General features: G+C 39.2%; 1 protein-coding gene across 1 annotated transcript in view; it reads right to left on the bottom strand.

The window, feature by feature from the left end:
• GPC6 (glypican 6) overlaps positions 1-23,619 on the bottom strand; it is an 805,850-nt gene that overhangs the window by 553,450 nt on the left and 228,781 nt on the right. The window contains exon 2 of the mRNA XM_086482023.1: positions 10,254-10,412. Within this exon, the coding sequence (XP_086338149.1) occupies positions 10,254-10,412 (159 nt within the window). The remainder of the gene's footprint in view (positions 1-10,253; positions 10,413-23,619) is intronic.

Here is a 23,619-nt window from a genome sequence, read left to right as displayed (position 1 = left end):
TCTTGCTTCTTGCTTTGTGTGGTGACTGAAGCAAGGTGTCTTCTTCAAGCAATTGTTTCCAGCTTTTGAAAATTAAGAAAACCCAAACAGTCATTATTTGTTTAGTCTTAATTGCTCTGAGAAAATAGTAAATTTCCTAATCTGTATTCCTTCGCATGCGTCCATTTATTGCTATGCTTTGAAAGCTTGTCGTATTTTTCCCCTCTAGAGATTTTACATGCTCCAAAAACTAGTTCACATCAAGCAGAGATCACCTCGTCTTCCAGCAGTAACTCCATGGTGCTACCAAACTTTGATTCGACTTTTCTACAAGTACGTATAAATTTCTGAAGCTGCACACCCCTGTGAAAATGCTTCAATGTCAGAAGAAGGAAAAAAGCAGATAACAGAATTTATTTCCTCAGCACCATTTTAGTACCTGTGTAGTCAAGTTGCTCTTATTGGAGTAAGAATTAAATCTCATACATTGTACCCACTCAACAACTATCTCCTGTTGCCTTCTTTTGGCCATATCTTGCTCAGATTTCATTGACTGAAAATGTCCTACATTACTGAAATGAGCTGTTTTCACCTCCTTCCTGCTTCACATATGTCTAAATGTCTTCACTACGACTGTGGCTCTTCAAGAGCAAGGACAGCCTTTTAGCTGTGTGTTGATAAATTTCCTAACTCAGAAATAGCATATGGCTTCTAGATGCTCCCATGATACCACAAAAAAGTATCAATACCCCATAAATAGTGTCATCTAAGAATGTTAAATTAATAACTTGCCATATACTAAAGAAGATCTATTTCAGGCCTTAAGGTTTGTTGTTAATTTTATTAAAATTCTCGATATGGTTTCAAAGCACACTTCAAGTAGCAATGGTGTCCACCACCTGTCCCTCCACTATTAGGAAGACCGTGTTCCACAAAAGCAAGTTACTCATCTAAGACTGCTCCTGTAAGCTATATACTGTCCTTTACATGATTATAGTCATAACAGATAGCTCATGGCATAGTATTTTTGGTCCTACCTCTCTCTCTCTCCCCCCCCCTTTTCCAGCTCATCTCCTGCTCTATGAATTGCCCTTACAATATCACTGCTGTTAATGATAGGTAACTGACCTGCACATTGCTGAAACATTCAGCTGACATTTCACGGATATATCATTCTAAATGACTAAAGCACATAGGTTAGAACTAGAAGAAAATGAAAGAGTTTCTTTTTGATAAAGCTTGTAAATACCCCAAAGTAAACTGAGCATGTGATGCATATACAATAAACACATTAAGCAAAAGCATTTCAGTATAATTTAGGGAAGATGGTAAAGTTGAAAATAAAGATCAGAGTTTATTTCAATATCCCAAGAAGTGAGTAAGTGGGAACTGTATCAGTAATATTCAGAAAAAAGAATCCATAAAAACATTATGGAAGTTCAGCAAAATTTAGTGTTCCACTACATTTAAGAAAAGTGGAACATTTCAATAATATAGGTGCCTTTATCTATCAAGCCATGCACTTTTTTAAGTCCCAAGATTTCAGAAATGACACCTGAATGTTCACGCACAGTACCAACAAGAAAGAAATACTGCAGTATGGATAATCCAGTAGGGTTTATACCTTGGTGATCTGCTTTTATTTTGTCTGTAGCAGTTTGATCAGCAGCAACTGTGCTAGTTACGGTAGTGTCAGATCTAACAACAGTTGTGCAGCAAGCAGCATGGTGTCACGCTAACCAGCTTGCCTGCACACCATTTGTCAGCCCTCACCAGCACCGAGTGGGGCTGCCCACACAGAGACTGACTGCTACTCCTTTCTATCAGCACCTACACAGAGGAGTAGCTAGATTGCACTACAGGAGTGTAGGCAGCATACGTTTATTTCTACTTCTCAGCTATCGGTATAGAATGAGAGCTAATGTATAGCAAGCGAGGAACACTTCAAAAGCAATACCCCTGTGCCACATCTTTCCTATCTTTTCCCTGAAGGTCTGGTAGCTCTGATTTATATATGCAATTTTCATAGTTACCACTAAGTATAGCACAAGTGGACCTTAATATGTCTGTTTTTAAACTATCTCTAAAAGTATTATTATGGTACATAGGCATATAGTTCCTTCCTCTCCCTAAAGGATCTATCTTACTGCTAAAAGTGACATTCCTATGCCACTCCTCCCAGAAAAAGAGCCATTTCCATATTTTTTCTGGTAAACCACAGAACAGAGGTAAAAGGAAAAAGGGAAACGTTAATTTAAAATAAACTCTAAAAAGTCTTTTACATAAGCAGAGATATAGGGACAGAGATTCACTAAATCATTTTTCTAATATTACAGGATCCTTTTCATGATACAGTATTTTAAGTTTGCTTTTAATTTCGCAGTTGTTTGGACACACAGGCAAAATAATTAAGAAAAGAAGGGCAGTAAAAAGACAATAATACCTTTTTATTACAGTCAAAAGATTAATCTAAAAAATAGTATTTCTGCAGTTAATGAGGGTTGAGGACAACAAAGAGAAATGATGAGGCTACAGTTCCTATTAGCCAGGGTGCTGACACTATGTATAAATACCCTTGCTTTGTAGCTTGTTTTTTATATACAGACCCTATTTTTGATTCTTCCAGCATGGTTTTGTCCTTGCTGTGTGTCAGGTGAGCACCTACCATCAGAGTAAGAGTCAGGTATGGGTAACAGAGCCTTTGACAGCTGATTGTCAGAAGACTGATGCCTTTCATCAGTGTTATGGACTTGAGGTTGAGTCCTTCATTAATCCTATTCTTGTCCATATGCATATGAAGCATCTTTTAATCGCAGGATTTTTAGTATTTGTAAATCAGTGATTTTACTTATGGGTTAGTATGTTTAAGGCTTTAGTATTTTTAAGCTCAGATAATCATAAAATATTAAAAACATACCCTATTTAGAGCTTCAGTGAAGATTAAATGTAATTTGAATTCAACAGGACAGCATTTTTTTTCAACCAGCATAAGATAACAACTGACTGCCATAGTGCTTTTTTGCCTCAATATTTTTAATGACTTTTTCCCCACAAAATGCTACAGAAAAAAACAGAGGATGACTTTTGTAAAAGAGACAAATAAAGCACAAAGAAACCCTCAAAAAATGCTTTAGATGTTTCACTCCTTTATTCTGTTCCTTGGGGTAGAATTTATCTGAAAAAGTGCCTCTAAGTCCACAGTATAGGCATCTATGTCTGAACTAAATGCCCTCTCTAATCAATATAGAGAAATAAGCACTTCAGAAAGAGTTTTTTTCTTCCTGACCTATTTGAGGTGTAAACTTCAGATCAGCATGACTTGCACCTATCATTCCCTACCGACTACTGAGGGAACCTACAGGAGTACCTTACACATCTAATATTCAGCAAGGCAAATTCTGCATTCTGATTAACAGGAAAAACACCGGATCGCGGCCCTCTCAAAGCCTGTTTGGATATGGCTATACCTGGGCAACACGCTTTCTAATGAGAATCATTTGAGAGCAGGTTGTGGCTGCCTGTTCCAGCACAGGGTAGCAGCTTGTCCTTTGCTTTGCAGCTTCGCAAACCTGATGCAGCTGGTTAGAGAATTGCATGCTCCACTGACCAGCTGCACTAAGCAAACGAAGCTGCGGAAAAGCAGAGAGAACAACCCATCCAAATGCACGATGTGAATTTCCAACTGCAGGAGCGTGCAGAAGACGCCAGTTCCCACAGCGCTGCCTTTCCGTATGGGCCTTGGCCATGTTATAGGAATTTGCACCCCTGGCTGGAAACTGTTATTACTACTGGGCCAATCCTTCCTTTCCAAGTTTTCCAGGCTTGTCACCTCTCTTTTGGTTCATTTTTTAAAAAACAATTTATTTTGGTCTAATGTAATTCACAAATTTTGACATAAAATGTAAACTGATACAGGGTAATCCCAGTGCAAATCTTACATGACTAAACCCTAAAATTGTTTGTAGGCAATAGAGAGTCCTCTTAGGCTATTATCAGCTCTGACAGGATTTGGATCAGGTGCAGAATATTTTATTTTCAAATTAGTGTTTTCTGTCAAATATAAGGTAAGGGATCTTTTACCAAGAATCTCCATAAAGTTTAGAAACTTGCACCAGATGTCCAGCGAAGGCTTGCAAGCAGTTACATACTACAAGCCAGCAGATGTTACCTTTTTTTTTAAGGCTTCTAACTGCTCTAAGGCCTGTATTTTGGCAAATGCAGAAGTTACGTAGTATGTTAAAACAGTAGATGAATTATACGGAAACTGTGGCGCTGCTAGCTCTGTTACAGCTGAACAGTTGTGAAATTTTAAAAATCCACATGCCCTGCAATGGATTTTGCATTTGATGGGAAACACATTGCAAAGGCACACTGAAATCTTCTAACACAAAGAAAGAAAACAAAACAAAGAACCACCACCTTGCCCAGAACTAAACCCCAAAATATGTGGTACCCCGGCTTTTGTATGGTGGTGCCTATGTTCTGCTGCAGATGTGGCAGCACTAGAATAATATGAGTAGTTGCATAAAGTACACAGATTATGCTATACCTATTTGACTTTCCCACACTCCTTAGAAGCCTCCTGCCTCACCACAGGTCTATGGAAAAGGCAGACCTTTCTGATTTCCTACTTCCAAAAAAACAAAGAAACAAAACATTCACACTTCCTGGGAACACCATGCCCTTTCACATTCAAAGTAAGCAAAGCATGAAAAAAATACCCTGCTGAAAGTCCATCTTTCACCCGCTGACCATGACAGCACCGGCGTGCAAGTAGGCTCCTAGGCTGTTCCACTCCCCCTCCTCTGCAGAAGTCCACGGAGGTCAGTGCAGCTCCAGGCATGATCTGCAGCTCGACTTGGGCTGACAGGCTGGACAGCAAGGGTGGGAGGAAAGGCAGAAGACTTGCATTGGCCATGCAACTGAACCTCAGTGTATTCTGACTTCCACAATCTCCCTTATTTTACTTTCCAAGCCTTTTTGTTTTTTTTTTTTTTGGTCGAGTTTAATGAGATAGTTACACCTGGATACAAGAATTCACCTCATTGATAAGTTCTTACTTTGTTGGAAAGCAGCTGCACAAAACACATTTTTGTCTGCTCTACTATCAAGGAAAGAGTCAAAACCATTTTTTTCTCCAAGTTGTTTCATAAATTGTGCAAGGAAAGAAAAAGGAATCTGGGATGCTAGCTATTCTGGCAGATATTGTTTTGGGGGATTATCTTTGAAACTTTCTTTCCTGCCCTGTGTTACACTGCTACTGCTGGTAATGACAGTAAGAAATATAAGCAGCACTAATGGGTATGGATCACTGTTCTCCTAGACTGTGAAAAAAAAGGACCATGGGGAATGATGACCCTGTAAGATAGATCAATGCAGCTGCAGATCAGTTCTTACGCTATTCAGGTTATTTTCCTTAAATGGCATCATGCCTCATACATTCTGCTGAAGGGTATCTATATCCATTCAAGTTCATGACAGGGATTCTTAGACATTCTCTCATTTTTAACACCATTACCATGACTACTACTGTACTTTTTTAATGAGAATGCCTGTCTCTTTTTATCAGGTTCAGATCTATTTAGCTTAAATGAAAATTATTTGCTATAATTTTCCTATAGTTATTCAAAGGATTAGTGAGAAAATGTCACTGAACAGCTACTTGTCTCCTCATTAACATTCATGACAAAACCTTCCGGTAGGGCTGGTTTCAGCTGCTGATGGAGCAATACTTAAAAGAAATTGGCTTGTCTTTGAAACAGCTGCTCAGCAATGCCACTATGCAAGGGAATCGGTGATAATAAGATGATACTATTAGAGCTACACTGGGAGCATAATATATTTTAAGCTGCTTTGAGGTATACAGTGGGAGTCCAGGAACTGGAGCATGATTGCTTGTCTACTGGTAGGAAGAGGAAACACCTGATCATTACATGTCTTCTTATTTGGTTTAGCCCTACCCAAAGCCTTGAGGTGAAAGAAAAATCCAATTCTGATGGAACTCTTCACTTCCTGTGTGTTTCCTGTCAGCTTGAAGGTGTCTTTTTTCCTTTTCCTAGTTTCTGGAATGGTTTGTGACCCCCATTGCTGAAAGATGTATTGCATTCTTTGCAAGGAACATCGAGCACCTACTGTTTCAAAGGAAATTTTTCTCATTTCAACGCTTTCTTTCTTAGGCAAGATTCTCAGGAGAAGATTCTCTGGATCCTCATGCATTCATCAGTGAAATTCCAGATACTCATTTTTTTGAAATGATCATCCAGTATGGCAATGCAATGGCAAATACACAGATTTGGGCAATACAGATATAAACATCTGCACATAAGGCTCAGCCAAGAAACAATTGGCAGCTGGTATTTTGTGTAGTGACTCATGCTAATTCACACCAATTGTCTAGAATATGGAAACCAAATGAAAAATACTATTGTCAGGCCTTTGGCTTTGAGACATCTTTGAACCTCACATACTATGAAGAATAAAACACTTAGGAAAAATGAATCTAGAAGAATGGAGCAGTTAAAAGTCCCAACACAGTGACAGCCCCTTAGAAATGTGGAGGACAAATGAATAAGAAATGAGTAAGACTGGGGGCTTTAGGATGCAAGAACTCTTTTCCAGCTAAAAGAAAGGCATCATTTCTTCTGATCATAGCTGGTTCCAAAACACTTAATAATTTCTAAACTTCTCTGTTATGAATTTCATATTTAGCTTCTCCTGCTTATAGTTATTACAGGAGTTAGTTCTTGTAGAGATTTGGAAAGTGCGGCACTTTAGATAAAATGAAATATAAAACTGACATAGTAATTATGTATGAACATTGCCAGCAGGCTGAGGGAGGTGAACCTTCCTCTCAGCTCAGCACTGGTAAGGCCACATTTGGAGTGCTGGTCCAGGTCTGGGCTTTTTTACTGTGAGGATGGTCAGAAGACTCGCACAAGTTGCCCAAAAAGGCTGTGGAGTCTCCATCCATGGAGATATTCAAAACACAGCTGCACATGGTCCTGGGTGACTTGAGCTAGCTGACCCTGCTATTGTGTGTCTAACCAGAGGCTAAAGCGACAATGTTTAAATTACAGCAGGTTGATTTTCCTTGTAGATTAAACCATGAATAGGAATCTGGGGCAAAATACTGGAAAGGAAAACAGACCTCAAATTACCTCTCAAAATCAAAATAATTAAAATAAATAAAATAAACCCATTCCATCTATGCTTAAGTGTATGGTTGTGGGACAGAAAGCAAATAAGAAAGGCAAGGCATATGAATGTCAGATCATAATTCAACAGAGTTCTCACCCCTAGAAAGTCTTACATTGCAAAGGTTAGGATTACCCTAAGATATGCTTGGTACAGCAGAAAAAAAGTTTGCAAAAGTCTACAAGACCTTCCATGTCCCTTTCAAGAGCTTGCAAAATGCTATAAATGTCTGCAGAAACAAAGAGGTTCACAGCAACAGTAGTTTAAATTAACTCCTTGTGGGAGCAATGCTATATACTCTCTATCTCAACATTACTTAAATGTTCATATATTCTGTAATTGCTTAAATATGCTGTTCTTGATAAACACAGGTCCTGTACAAAACTTCCATAAAATCATCACGATTGGCTGTATTTGTTTTGTTATTTGGGGTGTACTAGTGTAATAAGTAACATATCGTGCTTTGTTCATTAAACCTGTATGGGAAGGTATGGATGGAAGATTTATGTGCCCGCAAGGCTTGATAGCCCAACCGAAGGACATTCTTGCACAAGTCAACAGGACCCGTAGCTGAGGGCGTTGAGTAGTCACATTCTTGCATAAGTCCACCCACAGGGCAACGAGGAAGACCTTCAGCCTTCATCCTTAGGATCACCAGGAGGCAGAGAAAGACCCCCCCAGCAACAGAAGGAACATGCGCAGAGTATCGACCTGATTGCGACATCACGAATGCAGGAAATGAGACTGTATATAATGTGCTTACACAAGGCGGGAAGTTGCGAGCCGTTGGTGGAGCGTAGACTCTCCGGCCGCCCAGCGCTGCCTTTGCTCTTGTTCGCTTGCTAATATAATAAAATTCGCATTGGATTTTGACACTTTAAATTGTCCGTGTCTCTACCTATCACACTAGCATCAAATGGCAGACTCATGTATCAGAACTCCCTTGTGCAATCAAAGTACCAAATTAAAACAAACAAAAACAGATGCTTCTTGAAACACTGACATTATCTAACAATCCAATATTTATTTTACAACAAAAAGCATCATCCTAGTTTAAACTGCAACAAAACTAGCTGGTTTTATACTGAAAGACAGCCTGTTGGGTAAATATATTTTTCCATTTCTAAAAAGACTAAGCAGTTTTTCCATATAAGTGAATAACTTTTGAATAGTTTCAGAATAGCATTAAAATACTGAAAGTATACACAAAGTTTGAATGCTCTTTGACAAGACTTCATATTGCAAATTCCATTTAAAACATCAATGATAAGCCAGAAGAAACCACTTAGTCTTTTAATCCAACTTCCTGCGGAGCAGATCCATAAGAATTCCAGAATGCAATATTTACAACAGGTCAGTAACTTTTAAATATATACCTTACTGTCAGTATTAAGATAGAGAATTGCAGGTTACTGAAAAAGCTATAAAGTGCTTAAGTTCACTGCAATATAAACGGGCCTCAAGTTGCCAAAGAATTAGTAAGGTGCCATCTGAGCTCTGTGGTCAATGAGCCCAGTCTTTTCAGTAAACTGCTCACTGAACACCAGCAATCATCCTGGTTTCCTTCTAGAAAAATAAAAAAGCCCTGTACATGCCATAGATGGTTTGAAATGTCTGTTCTGCTTGCAGATTCATCTTGTAATACTGCACACAACTTCTGGATTATTTTTTTTTTAGGTCCTTCAAAGCCAAGCAAAATTTTGAAAATACACTACACAAAAAGCTCCAACTTCACATTAAAAATCAACAACCATAGTCATCCACACCGCAGTCCTACCAAGGTCTAAGGACACTTTCTAAATCATATTAGCATCTGATCTGCTGCTGGCAACTTTTCTCCAGCTCATCCTCATATTATACATTTCCCATTCCCTCCTTTTATAGTTCATCTTCCCTTCTGTGTCATATTGAGAGGATCAATATTAGAAAAAAAAAAATAAAATCTTTAATTGGATAAAGAGAAGGATACAGAATTACCCTAAGGAGTTAGAGGCATCTTCACTTTTTCCTGAATGCAACCTCAAGAGTTTTGAAGTGAGCTTCCAACGTCAGGGATAACCTTTCCACCATTCTGCTACAGGCGCGCTGGGGTTAGACAGCTTCACTGCTCCTGTTTGCAGGCTTTCTACCTACATGCAAAGATGCAGCCCTGCAGTCCACTTTGCAACCCTGATTTACACCTCTTACTGAAAGACCCTTTCCAACTTACACATACACAGAAACGCTCAGGGGGACACTTTCCACACAAGCACAGATTTCAAGTTTAGATAAAGCCATGACTGAACGTTCTGAGGCTCTTTTACTCTTTGCTAATCTGCAGTTTATGAGAAAAGCTCCATAGAGTGTGACTTGTAAATTAGGACACAACCTCCAAAACTGCTTAATGTTCCTTATTAAAGACATGCATTTAGCAAGTTGTGACACTGGAACCCTTGATGTTACAAAGATCTTACATAGGCTGAGGATCAGAAGAGATTGGAGTACTGATTAGAAACAAAAACCCCAAGCTGTCCTTGTCAATTCGTTCTAGGTGTAAAAGATGTGTTCAATACTGCTTAAGTGGTTTGCATGACAATCGCTGTCAAATGCAACTGAGGCCTCAGTGTTTGGAAGCCAGAAGTCCTCTAAGAGACTCTGTACATCACAAGAAAAACATGCAGGAAAAAACTACAGCCTTAAGGCTATGAAAAGCAGACTAAAAAAAAACATGCTTCACAATAACAAAAATCACGGGAGATCCACAGTTTATCTTGCAACACTGAACATAATTGCAAACCTAAATTTTGCATTTGAAACTAGGAGACAAAAATTATAAACCTCTCTATGCATATCTAATCTCTTTTTTCAACATTAGCCAAGCCTGCAGGCGCTTAACAGTCCGAGTCTTGATGTCATTGTAATTAAAGGCAATACTCACAAGGCTGATAAGCATACCAGCTGTAAGTTAACTCTTATCTTAGCCAAACTGACAACTGCAAGTGTGATATCTAATTGTAAAGAAAAGAACACTGGAATTTGTTACGAATAACTGACTTTTAAATGCCATAACCTTGAAAATAAGTAAATTATATCCAGCCTACCGTCAAACTTCTTGTGCCGGGATACAAAAGTGGTGCGTACAAAGTGACTTGTCTCCTCCACTAAGTTTTCAAACTCCAGTTTGCTCTGTTGGCTTAACTTGTCCTCCATTTCTGAGGTGCAACATGTATATTCCTGAGGGCAGATTCTCAAATGTTCCCCTAGGATAACACGAAAAATGAATTAGAAACATTTGAAAACAGAGAGAAATGTGTCAGAACCAAATATATATGATGTCTCTTCAGTTAAGGAAGGTGGGCTTCCCAAAAAGCTCTTTGGTTGAGAACACTTTGAATCTGTGTCAACAATTTTGCCATAGTTGATACTTCAACAGGTAGAACAGTCTCACGCCAAAAGTGATTCCTCATGCTGAAGAAGCCTTCCTCATAAACAGACATATACTTAAAATCTCAAAGACAATTCCTTGTTTTCTGTTTGTATTGAAAATGCCTGGAGAAATACCTAGTGAAATGACCTGTTACAAGTCATTGGAGCTGACTGTCAAAACCTGAAAAACAGAAATTACGTGTTTCTGAAGATAGGTCCCACTTGCCCAAATGCACCAAAACATGATCTCCCCTTCTACCTACCCTTCCTTCCCTTCTGCTTGAGTAAGTGTATTTTAATGACTGTGTTTGGGTGTCACATGTTTTCTTGGGCAGCATTTCTTGTCAGACTGAGCAAGTGCTCTGCTGAATAGGAGAAAGCAATGAAGAGTTTAATTAATGCTTATGTTATACGGAAATGCAATGTAAAAGGTAATGAAAGCCTCTTATTTAATTCAATAGATTTATCTCTTGAAGCACTGTGCCAGCTCTTCTGACAATATTGCTTTCTTCAGTACAATTTGCAAGTGGAAACCAATTCTTTAGCTCATGAAATTAAAATGGTCTGTTATTACATGAAATGTGAATTTCCAATTGACACTGTACTATGGGTGTCAGAAACATTTAGCTCAGTTTGTACAAAGGCAGAAAATTCTACCATTCCCTCTTGAGAAATAAAAAGAATGATCTGCCTCTATGATTAAAGTTACTTGTAAGGCAATGAAAACATTTAGCTTTCTGTACACCGAATCCTGATTAAAAATCCCTCTGCAAATCTCTTAAAGGTGCAAATAAAATGATATACAAAGCCCAAGGGTTAAATAAATACTGGGGACCTGATTCTCATTTATATTGAGGCTCCTTTCTACCACTGCTGAGCCATAAAGAAGATTTAAATGTAATTTATACCTACTTTAAGGCTACTTTTCACCATTCTTATTATGTAGTGAGGAGAATCAGGCCCTGAGGTTTATGCTTCCCAGGGGTATAATACATTTAGCTGCTGCATCATTTTGAAGACAGCATCAAAAAGAGGTTTGCACATGCTTAGAATAACATTGTCTTGAGTTTGCCCTCACCTTAATCCAATTTTTGTTTCAGTTTTTGAATGAAGTCTTTTAATTTGAAATGTAGTCATTACTCAGCCCTGACCCATCACCCCCATCTTAATGTTTTTTCTGCAAGAGTTCATAATATATGAACTATAATGCCATGAGATTTCTTTTAGCAGTCTCAAGACTTTTCAAAAGCTCACAGCTACACATTTTCAGGAAGGACCATTTCATTATTATCAGTTAATGTTCAGCAGTACTACCTACAAGTCCCAGTCATGTCCAAAAGCACCATGATATAAAATACTGTACAAACCTGGAAAAAGAGATACCCCATGACCATCAAAATATTGTAGGGATTGTTCCCCATGTCTACTACACCCTCCCAACCCAATAAATTAATTCCTCTCCGTTCTCAAAATCACGCATTTAAGCCATTAACAACACATACAGGGACTGGTGAGCCAGCTGCTGTCAAACATAAATGATAGTGACAAAATAATGGTTGCCTTACCCTCTACATCGCTGTCACATTAAACTGAAACTATTCAACAGGTAATACGTGACTGTGGTGGCACCATAAGGCACGCTAAGAATTATTTTAGTAACAGTAATGTTCTGAGTTTTTATTAGATGTCAGAAAGACAAGGAAAGCTGAAATATTGTGTCATTAGAAGCAGTGCTGTGTGCTTGATTAAATAAAAAAAATACCTCATCCAAAACATCTGTAATCCCCTTCCTCGATAAACCCAGGGGTTTGCTGATTGGAAAGCACTGGGTAGACCTACTATCCCAGGTCCAGCCACAGTGATAGTTTATGCTTTCTGTAATGGTAATGTCCTCTAGCGCTGTTGCAGTCAATAATTTAAAAATTCAGTTTTCTTTCCTCTGTTCATTTCATTTTTTTTTTCTCTCTTCTATCTGGATGTTTGTTTTCATGTTTGTATCAACCGAACTAATGCTAATCACTGAGGCACTGTGCTTAGTGAGTAACAGCCATGGGTCTAGATTTTTAAGACATTATGTTATGCTGAGTATTATCACAAATTAAAGCATATTGAAAATGGCACATCAGCCATTTTGTAGCAATATAAATTTTTCTCGCTTATTTATTTACAGTCTCACTTTCTCTTTGCTATGAAAACGACTTCCCACCTTGCCTGCTACAAACTCATTCAGATTCTTACTGCACTTATTTCTTACAAATGTATTTTAATTAAGTTTCTTCTTTCTAATTCACTGGATCTTCATTCATTCATGAGTCTCTTGACTGATGAAACGTGAAACTCACATTTATCAGAAATGCTCACTCCTACACTACCTTATTGCTTTCCTCTCCTAACAATGTAACTTTCTAAATCATCTATACTAACCACCCACCTTCATCACAAAAACTTCGCTAAACTAGAATCAGCTTTTTAAAACAACCTTTCTAGCTCTTCTCTTCTCCCCTGACATATACTCCCTGCATTTTGGTAGAAAGAAACAATAATGTAAATATTGTGCTATGCTTCATATTATACTTCAAGATTTTTTTCCTCCTCCTCTTTCCTGCAAAAGCATTTTCCATTGCTCTGTGCCAATGGAGTGTTTGCAGGCCTAAGAGGTTCAAGTATACTTTGCAAACATGAAGTCTTTAGAAATTGTGGCTTATAAGCCCTAGCATGTTTGGACTGACCGCAACTGGCTGCAGTCTCCAAAGGCTCACAACTTGGACAAAATCTTGGGCCCTTTCTTGGGAATGGAGAATGGAAACTCTCATGACAAACAGTCATTTCTGAATACTTAATTTCCTTTTTAGAAGCAGCAATTACCATTTTGTGTTTGTTTTGATTAAACCTCCAACTCATGTTAGAATTGCCAGGTCATTAGTTCACTCTTTGAACAAAAATAGCAGACGCTATTTTTTTTTTTCATTAAGGGGTGCATGCTTTTGGGAATTTTTTTGGTGCAAATCTGTGACATAACAGACTGCTTGGATTGGAAATAACTCTGCAGGCTATATTTGATTGTGCTTTCTCTATTTCCCTGAACAGGATCATTTACCATTTGCATATATAGTTCTATTACTCTAAAAGGACTTTAATCACTGAGTTGTGTATTTACACACCTTAAGTATTTTGCAGGCCCCAAAATGTGCTCACAGCTAATGTACCAATTCTTGCTCTGGGAAACTCCATATGGTCTACGTTCTTATGCTCATTTTAGCAAAATTTTTTATGGCACCAGTGGCATTGGATATAACTGATTTGTTTTTCCTAGTTGGAAATGGTGTCTCCCCAGACAAGTTTGACAGAGTGGAGTTATGCTGCACCAGCATTTTGCCAGACTAAACTAGTATTAACTCAGCAGTTCCCAGCGACCTACCACAACTCTTCTAACCACTGTTTCCAGCTGAAGATACTGACCTACATATCTCTCCTCATGTGGCTTATGTTATATAAATCAAATCAATTGCCTACTACAAATTCAGCTACCAGTATTCAATTTCAGTTTTATTACAGCTGTAATCTCACACCTGCCTTCACATGATCCAAATTGGCAAGTTTTGCAGTTGAATTTGGCAATTCTGCTAGCGTGTTGCTTTGAAGTGTGATAAAACAATTTATAAAGCACTTGTTTTATATTCAGATATATTGCAGTTTGGTGTCCCCATAACATGCTACGAACCTCACAAGAGTCTTTAAAAATTGCAACTTACAACTCTCAAGCTGAATAAATAATTCTACAGTATCAAAATGCCAGAACTGATTTGACCATGGTAACTACTTGCAGAAGACACAATCTGAAGCAGCAGTAAACCCCATGGTATCACTAGCCTTAAAATGTCACTGCCAGATTTCCTGAACACTTGATGTAAGCACTGGTTACATTATTAGAACTAGAAGCACGATCACATAAAATATTTCACCTCAACCAGAATTTTTCATGGGTCATGTTTCAAATTTAACAATTTCAGAAACAATTCTTTCTAAGGCAGTCAGTATTTTACACTTTCTATCCTAACGACAAATTTAAAAACCTGATAATGTTCTATTGACAGAATGGAAGGAGTAACTGTATGACTGGTGAGAACTGAAACATATAATCACCACATTGCTTCATAAATCCAGCAATGGATAAATGTTAATAAATGAAAGGGGTAAAATCAAGATGTACTTTCAAACTTGGTCACCCTGTATGCATCAACAGAGCTTAAAGGAATAGAAGATAGCTCTGCATCCTTCATCATGCAGATTAGATTAATGTGATTGGGTTTTGTCATTAACCATGTTCTTTAAGATTAAAAATACTTGCTTCAGACCTGCTCATATTCAGCCACTTGTGAAGAAGGCAGTGTAATTTATTAACAGTATGAAGTTTAACAAAGACAAGTGCAAAGTCCTGCACCTGGAACGGAATAACAAAGAGCCCATTACAGGCTAGGATCTGTGTGGCTGGGGAGCAGCCTTGCTGAAAAGGACCTGGGAGACAACAAGCAGAACATGAGTCAGCAGTGCACCGCAGCAGCAGCAAAGGCAAACCAGATACTGGGCTGCATCCACAGGGGTACTACTAGCAGAGATAGAGGCATGATCATCCCACTTTACTCAGTGCTTGCCAGGCTGCACCTGGAGTACTGTGTCCCGTTCTGGTCCCCACAATTCAAGGAAGATGCATACAGACTGGAGAAAGTCCAAAGGAGGGCCATGAAGATGATGAAAGGGCTGGAGAACCTGCCCTGTGAGGAAAGACTGAAGGAGTTAGATCTTTTCTCCATGGAGAAGAGAAGGCTTAGGGGGGACCTCATCACAGTATTCTAGCACTTAAAGGGCAGCTACAAAGAGGACGGAGGCTCTCTCTTCACAAGGAGACACATGGAGAAGACAAAGGGCAACACGTAGAAGATTCATGTCGACATAAGAAAGAAATTTTTTATAGTGAGAACAATCAATCACTGGAACAACCTCCCCAAGATGTGGTGGAGTCCCCATTGCTGGTGGTTCGCAAGATGAGACTGGACAGAGTGCTAGTTAATCCCATCTAGGCTCCCCTTCCCACAACGCCTTGGACCAGATGATCTCTGCTGGGGTCCCTTCTGACCTGGTCTGCTCTACGGTTCTGTGATTAGGCACTTCAGAGGTTCCTACCTCTCAGAATTATAAAGTACTGGAACTGCTGGAGTTTTGTTTCTAAATTAACATTTTGCACCTAATATTCTGTGTTTTTTAAAATTATCTTTTTAAATTATTTTAAATTATTTTAAAAATATGATGAATACAGTAAAAACAAAAACTATTTCAGCTTTAACCTTGCCCACTGTTTCGAGATTTGGATCTTTTTCTGTACTGGCGATGATGTTTCTGAACACCTGCTTTTTTAAGTTTTGCATTTAAGCGCTCTCCTGGTGAAATCAAGAGCATGGGAGAACTCTTCATGATCATTATTACTAGCTTTCTATAATAGAAGACTATTCTCCTCCAATACATTGATACACTTCTGTCACTCATATATGCAAAGAAAAAGCAGTGCTGTAGAAGAATTTGACTCACAATCATCTTTAACATAAAAAAATCCCCAAACAGCAGAATCATGTTTTCTGCATTAACTTATTTAGCAGTTAAAACTAAATTATTTAGAAACATGAGTTTCATCATTTCAGCCAATATTCAAATAGTGAAAATTAAAATATCATTTTGTTGGACAAAACCTGTTCCCTAACCAAAAAGTCCTACGGCTCCTTCTGACTTTGTAATTATCTTCTCTGTGGGATATAACAGCCCTGCAAGCAGCCTCTGTAAAATTGCACCTGACATTCAAGTTGCAGAATTGAACTTTCCTACTCAAACTAAAGAGAAAAAGATTATGTTTTAAGTTAATTCCATTGTAATATTGGCCTGACAAGTGATGACGGGAGCAATATTTGCACAGAAAGTAACAACAGTTGAAGGAAGGGAGGGAAAGCTGTCTGTAACATACAGATCACGTCACCAAACACAACTCTCCTAATTTTAATCAACGCAGTACTGAACTTGAAAAACTTGTATGTCCCGTGAACTCCAATAAACCAGTACAATACCCCATGCAAGAAAATGACTCATTTGTTTGCCATGGACCCAAATCATCTTTGCCTAGATTCCTTTTGTTCCTTGAGTGCTTTGAGGTCAATTAAAAAATGAATGCCTTCCAAACACACTGATAATTAGTTAACAGTCTCTTCATTACAGGTCCCACAGGGAACATTCATTTACAAGATGTCCTGACCCTGTTGTCCTTGGGAAGCCCTCAGTAATAAGTTACAGACGTGAAGGCCAAGGCAAACCTGTTCAGTCTAGGACTGTACAGATGCTAAAGAAAGCTGAAATCCCTAGAGACTTCCTAACTTAAACTGCTAGAAGCAGTACCACTACTCCAACACTCAGGTTTATTTTATTTTCCAAGCATACACAGTCAGACAATTGGGTTTTGATAGCACAGTTTGTGAGAAGAATCTTTAGTTACCTCTTGGGGGGTGTATTACTGGCATTGCAGTCACTGCCTTGTGAAAAGCAAACGGCAAGACTGTGATTCAGCACTGTATAGTTTCATCACCTTGCTGGCTACATGGCAGCGATTTTCTGATTTCAAAGCATGTTTCCACCTGGGAACAGCAGCCAACTTCCCCTCCCGCCCAACTGATTTTTGCTGTTTATTATGTCCCCTACTGTAGTTACAGAAATATCTTATATAGCATTATAGTGAGAAGTAGAATACAAGCAGCAGATCGCTTTACCATGACCATAAAACACAGCGCAAGCAAGTTTTGTATTTCAGCTGCTCTCAGAACAATTTTGTTATTAAGATAACAGGATGAGATTGTACACATTCACACATTTATAAAGATTTTAATCAACATTCATCACATAATACTGAAATAGAAATGACTGCAGCACGTAATGCATCAAGAGACAGATTTAGACTACCTAGATCATGTAACCACAGAAATACAATCACAGTAGGGCAGAATGGAATTGCCTGAGGCTAACTGGGTACGCTGCACTGACAAAACAAGTCCTTAAGATAGTTACACCATTACTAATATACATGCAGCGAAAGTTAAAGCTGCATGAGCTACAGTCATGCCATTTGATTGCACTATCAAGTACATTTTAAAGCTGTGCAGATCCCTTGCTGATCACTGTATTGTCATGTATAAAATACATGTTTCTAAAATACTAAACTTAGCAACAACTGTTTTAAAGTCCTTAATCACACTGTTGTTCTCTCATTCATATGGCTTCAGTCAGTCCAAGGAAACCTTTTCATGCTACCATTAAACAGATGAACCTGCCTTCCCATCTTCTGATTGAGAATGACATGCTTTCCTGCAATGCCAGTCACAGAAACAGTTCACAAAGACAACCATGACAGATGGCGTGTTGGTATTAAGTCAGAGGCTATAATGGGTACATCAGTGCTAAGATTTTGGGTGCTTCTGCCAAAAGCTCTTTATTGAGAAACTCTTCAGTCTAATCTTTTTCCTAGTTGCTTAAGCAGAAGAGGGTACAAAAAGTGAGGCTAGAATTTATAGAGATATGAAGGTCCTGTTATTGTATTGACTCAAAGTCTACTCATTGAATTTCAGGTCCAGAAATGCTGGCATTTGTCCTTTCAGTTCTATTTGGAACCAACCACTGTAAAGAACAAACTGCCTCTACCAGTTCCTAAGTATTGACCTTACTGTGACACAAGTCATAAGACAAAAAGCAAAGGACTTTCTCCAAGTTTGTGTGTCTTTGACTTTATAGGGGGAAAAAAAACCCTTCCTTTTTTCTTCCAGAGAAGCATGGTAAGAATATGGCCACAAGTGGAATGTACAGAGAAATCACTCAATACGAGTCCGAAACATGCAATAAATAATGTCCTATTACCCCCGTCCAGGAATTCTGCATCTGTGACCCAAGCTTGGTGCAAGTTTGTATGTCCTTGGCTTTGTTTCACAGACTCAATTGCTGTTACAGTGTGAGAAAGTCCATGCTAAAGCCACGTAAGGTACTGGAAGCAAAGCCACAGACAGGACCGTGGGAGTTAAAGAATTCAAGAGGAAAACTACTGACATGGGAAGGTATAAAGCCATATGGAAGAAAAATGGGACAAACTGGAGGGTGGCAACCTAGAGACCTGACTGATGACTGCATGGCTACCTGAGAATTATTGCATGTCTTATCATTGATGGCAATCATACTATTGCTTAGCCTCATAGGCCCTCAGTCCTAGTTATCTATCATGTGTAGTAGCAGAAAATGAGTGCTTTGTACTCTTGTACATACTCTGCAGTTGATATACTCTGCAGTGACTCCCAGGGGCTAGGGGAAAAACTTCCCCAGCTGCTCCTCCTGAGGGGCCAAGTGGGAGAAGATACCACGGTAGGGGGGTGTCTCCTTTCTGCAAGTTGCTCATTGCCAGTAGTGTCTCCTTCAGGTGAGAGGCCTCAGAACTACAGAAATAAGTATTTCGTTCTTTCCTAAAGGTGCACAACAGAATGTTCTGTGACTTCCCACAGTAAATCTTACGCAGTTAAGGAACTAAGACCTTTTCTGCCTACTCCTACCAAAATTCACACTGCTGAAATGACTCTCCTGCAGTGACAGGGGATACCAGCTGACACAGGAGGAAGAAGTACGGCTACAGATTTCCACTGAGAATGTGCCAGTGGAAAATTCTCTTACGCAAGATTTTTTTCCTATTGACTTTGACTATTTTCAGACTGTTTTGATTCACTTAAATGACAAATATAGCTTCACTGAACTGAAAAAAACCCCATGCATTAAAGTATGAATAAAAATATTCTGAATGATAAGGCTTCTAATTAAAAATATTAATCTAAATCTTCTCTGAGGATATTGCTAGCTATAGCATGAGACCAGACGTTCTATTATTAACACAATGGATAGGCAAACTTTTGATGAATAAGCAGGCAATTCTGAAACATTTTCAATAAATGATATTTCCTTAGCAATCTCAGGATTCAGCAATGCAGACTGATATTCTTGAAATCCTTTCTTCATTGCTGCTATCAGATTCTCAGTTTCAATAATCAGCTGTCTGATCTCCTAAAGACTGGGCTAGGGTGTCCAGGTGCTCCAACCTTTTAGGCAAGCTGGACTCAGAAGCATCCTTCTGAAAAGGGAGGCAGCTGATATGTGTGCCTAGATGCCTGGAGGTGTTTGGCTGAAGGTAGTTCAAACAACAACGCTGTCACACTTCAGCAGAAGTTGAGAAGTCTTGAAGGCTTCCTGAGTCTGGACTATGTGGTTTCTTTCCTGTTATAGTCCTAAGGCTTTTTCAAACCTTGTCAGTTTTAAAAACCTCAAAGGTTTCCGTGTTTTCTGTGCTAGGAGATAGAAATCCTCTCAGCTTCTGATTCAGGTCGAGTTTCAGGTTTCTGTACCCTTCCCCGTGCATCCAAAGGCTATAGCTATACCACTAGACAAAAAGGGGCCAGTAATTAACCCACGTGGTCAGAGGAGATCATACTCATGTTTTGTAGGGCAAATTCTCTTGTACAGAATGAATCTGGGAGCAAAGTAGTTGACACAGTCAAAAAGAGCTAGGGTGGGATCTAATGATTTTGGGTACAGTGCTTGAGATCATTCCTTAGCCCTTTTTCAAACAAAGATCCTGACAGGCAGGATTGCTGATCTGCTTGAGGGTAGGAAGGCTCTACAGAGGGATCTGGACAGGCTGGATTGATGGGACAAGGCCAGCTGCATGAGGTTTAACAAGGCCAAGTGTCAGGTCCTGCACTTGGGTCACCACAACCCCATGCAGCGCTACAGGCTTGGGGATGAGTGGCTGGAAAGCTGCCCAGCGGAAAAGGACCTGGGGGGTGCTGGTTGACAGTCAGCTGAACATGAGCCAGCAGTGTGCCCAGGTGGCCAAGAAGGCCAACAGCATCCTGGCCTGTATCAGCAATAGTGTGGCCAGCAGAAGTAGGGAAGTGATGGTGCCCCTGTACTCGGCACTGGTGAGGCCACACCTCAAATCCTGTGTGCAGTTTTGGGCCCCTCACTACAAGAAACACATTAAGGTGCTGGAGCGTGTCCAGAAAAGGGCACTGAAGGGTCTGGAGAACAGGTCTTATGAGGAGCGGCTGAGGGAACTGGGGTTGTTCAGTCTGGAGAAGAGGAAGCTGAGGGGAGACCTTATTGCCCTCTACACCTACCTGAAAGGAGGTTGTAGTGTGGTGGGGGTCAGTCTTTTCTCCCAAGGAACCAGCAATAGGACAAGAGGAAATGGACTCAAGTTGCACCAGGGGAGACTTAGATTAGTCATTAGTAAAAATTTCTTTACTGAAAGAGTGGTCAGCCATTGGAACAGGCTGCCCAGGGAAGTGGTAGACTCACCATTCGTGGTATTTAAAAGACATGTAAATGTGGCACTTAGAGACATGGTTTAGTGGTGGACTTGCAGTGTTAGGTTTACGGTTGGAAATTTAAGGGTTTCTTCCAAGCTAAATGATTTTATGGTTCTATGATTCTAACAATCAATTAGAGTAAGGTTTTTCAGAGGCCAAAGGACTCTGGATTCAGGGAGGCTAGCAGAGCACACATGACATTGTCCTTGAGTTGAAGAGGTCTCCTGGCAGATGTGCCTTGCACTGCTGATGCTGCAAGCTTGGGAGTGTAGGCAGTCCTGCAGTCGTAACAGAAAACCCTGCTTACAATAGCATGGTATTTCTTTAAGTCAGTATTTTCTAATAGAACACCATTTGCTCTGAAAACTTTTAGCTCACTCAAATGAACAGAAACTATGCTTCCGTAATATCAGGCAGCCACAGTAACTGCTGCCAAAAGGAAAACGAAAGCTTTTTGGAGAAGAGGATAGTAGCTTAGCTGCAACAATTGCAGATTTTCACTATTCCCAATAGTGCTTGAGATTTGAATCTACTATTAGTCCTAAACAGTGGGGGTTTTTTGTTTGTGGGTTTGGTTGTTTGTTGGGGTTTTTTTGTTTGTTTTGGGTTTGTTTTTTTTTTTTTTTGTATTGGATTTAGACACAAAAAAGACTGAACAAGTTTTTTTAGCTCTTCTTATTAATGTACTTTTGTCAATGCCCTCTATGGCTTGTGATACTTGGCAAGGATCAGGGTCTTCAAAATCAATAACTGAACGTAACAGGGTTTCTTGCCCTTCAAGTATTTGAATGTTACAGGTTTGACCTTTATGATTAAAGATCAGCTTGAAAGTAAATCCCTATCTATGTCTGAAGTCTTCTCTTAAGTAAACATAGTTTTGAATGGACATTTTTTACTGCAAAAATAAAAAAGCTTTCATGTACTTTTACAGAATTAATCAAAGCATTTAAATATACAAGGATACAGTAATAAGCTAGACAGGTTCTATCAGTTCTTTAGAGAATTGCTGTTATCTTTTTGACACATTTGTTCAGTACAATCACAGAGTTTGACTGTCTGCTTACAGCAGTGACCTCTGGTTAAATTGTAATTACCTTGCAGCCCAGACTTTTGGAAAAAAAAACAAAACAAACACCAACCAACCTTTTTCTTTAGTTATTATTGAAAGATCATTATATTCTGGATCTGATAGGCACTGTATTTTCCTTTAAGATGCTTGATAATCTTTCTTCATTATGGCTAAATGTGCTATTTCCTATAAAGATGACAAGGCACTCTAGTCCTATTTACAGTGTGCACTTCAGCTGACATAATATGGACAGATATCATCCAAAGGGAATATTTGTCTCATGGAAGAAACTCTCTGCAGATCTATAGCAGATGGAGCCAGGAAGAAAGTAGGCAAAGACCATGTCATAGTTGTTTGTGCTTACTCTCCTTAGTATAAGGAAAACTCTAAGCCATCTGTTTTAAATTCAGAGCTGCTTGAATACATTTCTCTGTTGGTTCTGTCTCTCAGAAACTACTCAGAATAAGGCATTTCGCGGTCTTTGCTGCATGGATGGAGCCACATTAAGATGTATCACATTAATGACAAGTAGCTTAAAGAAATCTCCGGCCATGTCTGTACAAACCCACCTTACCCCCAAAACTGTAAAAAAATAACTGTAAAACTCATAAAAATGCGCAAGTCTGCATTGCAGATACAGCTATAATGCTTCCAGGTCTTATTATTATCTCTGAAGGTCTAAATCTAAGATTTTTCATTCCCTGTAGAAGTGCCTATCACCTTCCCTGGGTGCCTTGGCTTATACACTGTGAATTTGCCTTGCTCTTCTGCCCTCCCTCCCCTCTCCTCCTCTGAGGCTGTCCTCATAGTGAGCCTTGTGGCCCTCACTACCAAGGCAGGGGCTGTGCAGCATGCTGCTGTCCTTGTCCCAAAACAAAAGTGCTTTCTGAGCTAAAGCAGTGACCATTTATACCCATAACAGGGAATGACTATGATTACCTATAGAAAGCTCTGCAAATAAAAAGAATAAATCTGTAAAGGAAGAGCTAGATCCTCATGCATATCATTTCAGTGAACATTATCAAATTGTCTTTTCCAGTCTTTCCAGAGTATCTGTCTCCTTGCCAAGTAAAGGTAATGTCTGTAATTACAGAGGGAAACAAAAGAAAAAAAGAAAAAAAAAGCCTAAGTTACCTGCTAAACTGTGTAAAGCATTGAAAGGAAGGTCTCCACTGACTGTCACAGGAACAGCCCTTCTATTTCTATATGACTTCAAGTTACTGCACAACTGTGTCACGGTTCTTGAAAGTCAGCCTGTGTAGTCTTTTTCCTGGTTTGATTTATGTGCAATAAAGAGATACCAGGAGTTGGAACTTCCTTCTGGGGTGGCAATTTAAACAGTCAGTCTGGAAAGAGTATGTACAAATGATGAACATTTGCACAAAACTACATATGTAATGAAAAAACTATACTTTCTTCTTGTGAAACTGTTGAAAGCCATTCTCAGAAAATTTGGAGTGACAAAAATACCAAGACTGGTCTGCTTATAATGTGTTTATGAGATAAGGCAATAAAGCAACAGATCATGTTCTGTAAAAGCTAAGA

Source organism: Leptosomus discolor, chromosome 1 (assembly GCF_034619465.1).
Source record: "Leptosomus discolor isolate bLepDis1 chromosome 1, bLepDis1.hap2, whole genome shotgun sequence".
In the NCBI taxonomy this organism is placed as follows: Eukaryota; Metazoa; Chordata; class Aves; order Leptosomiformes; family Leptosomidae; genus Leptosomus; species Leptosomus discolor.
This window is presented reverse-complemented; position numbering and strand designations above follow the sequence as displayed.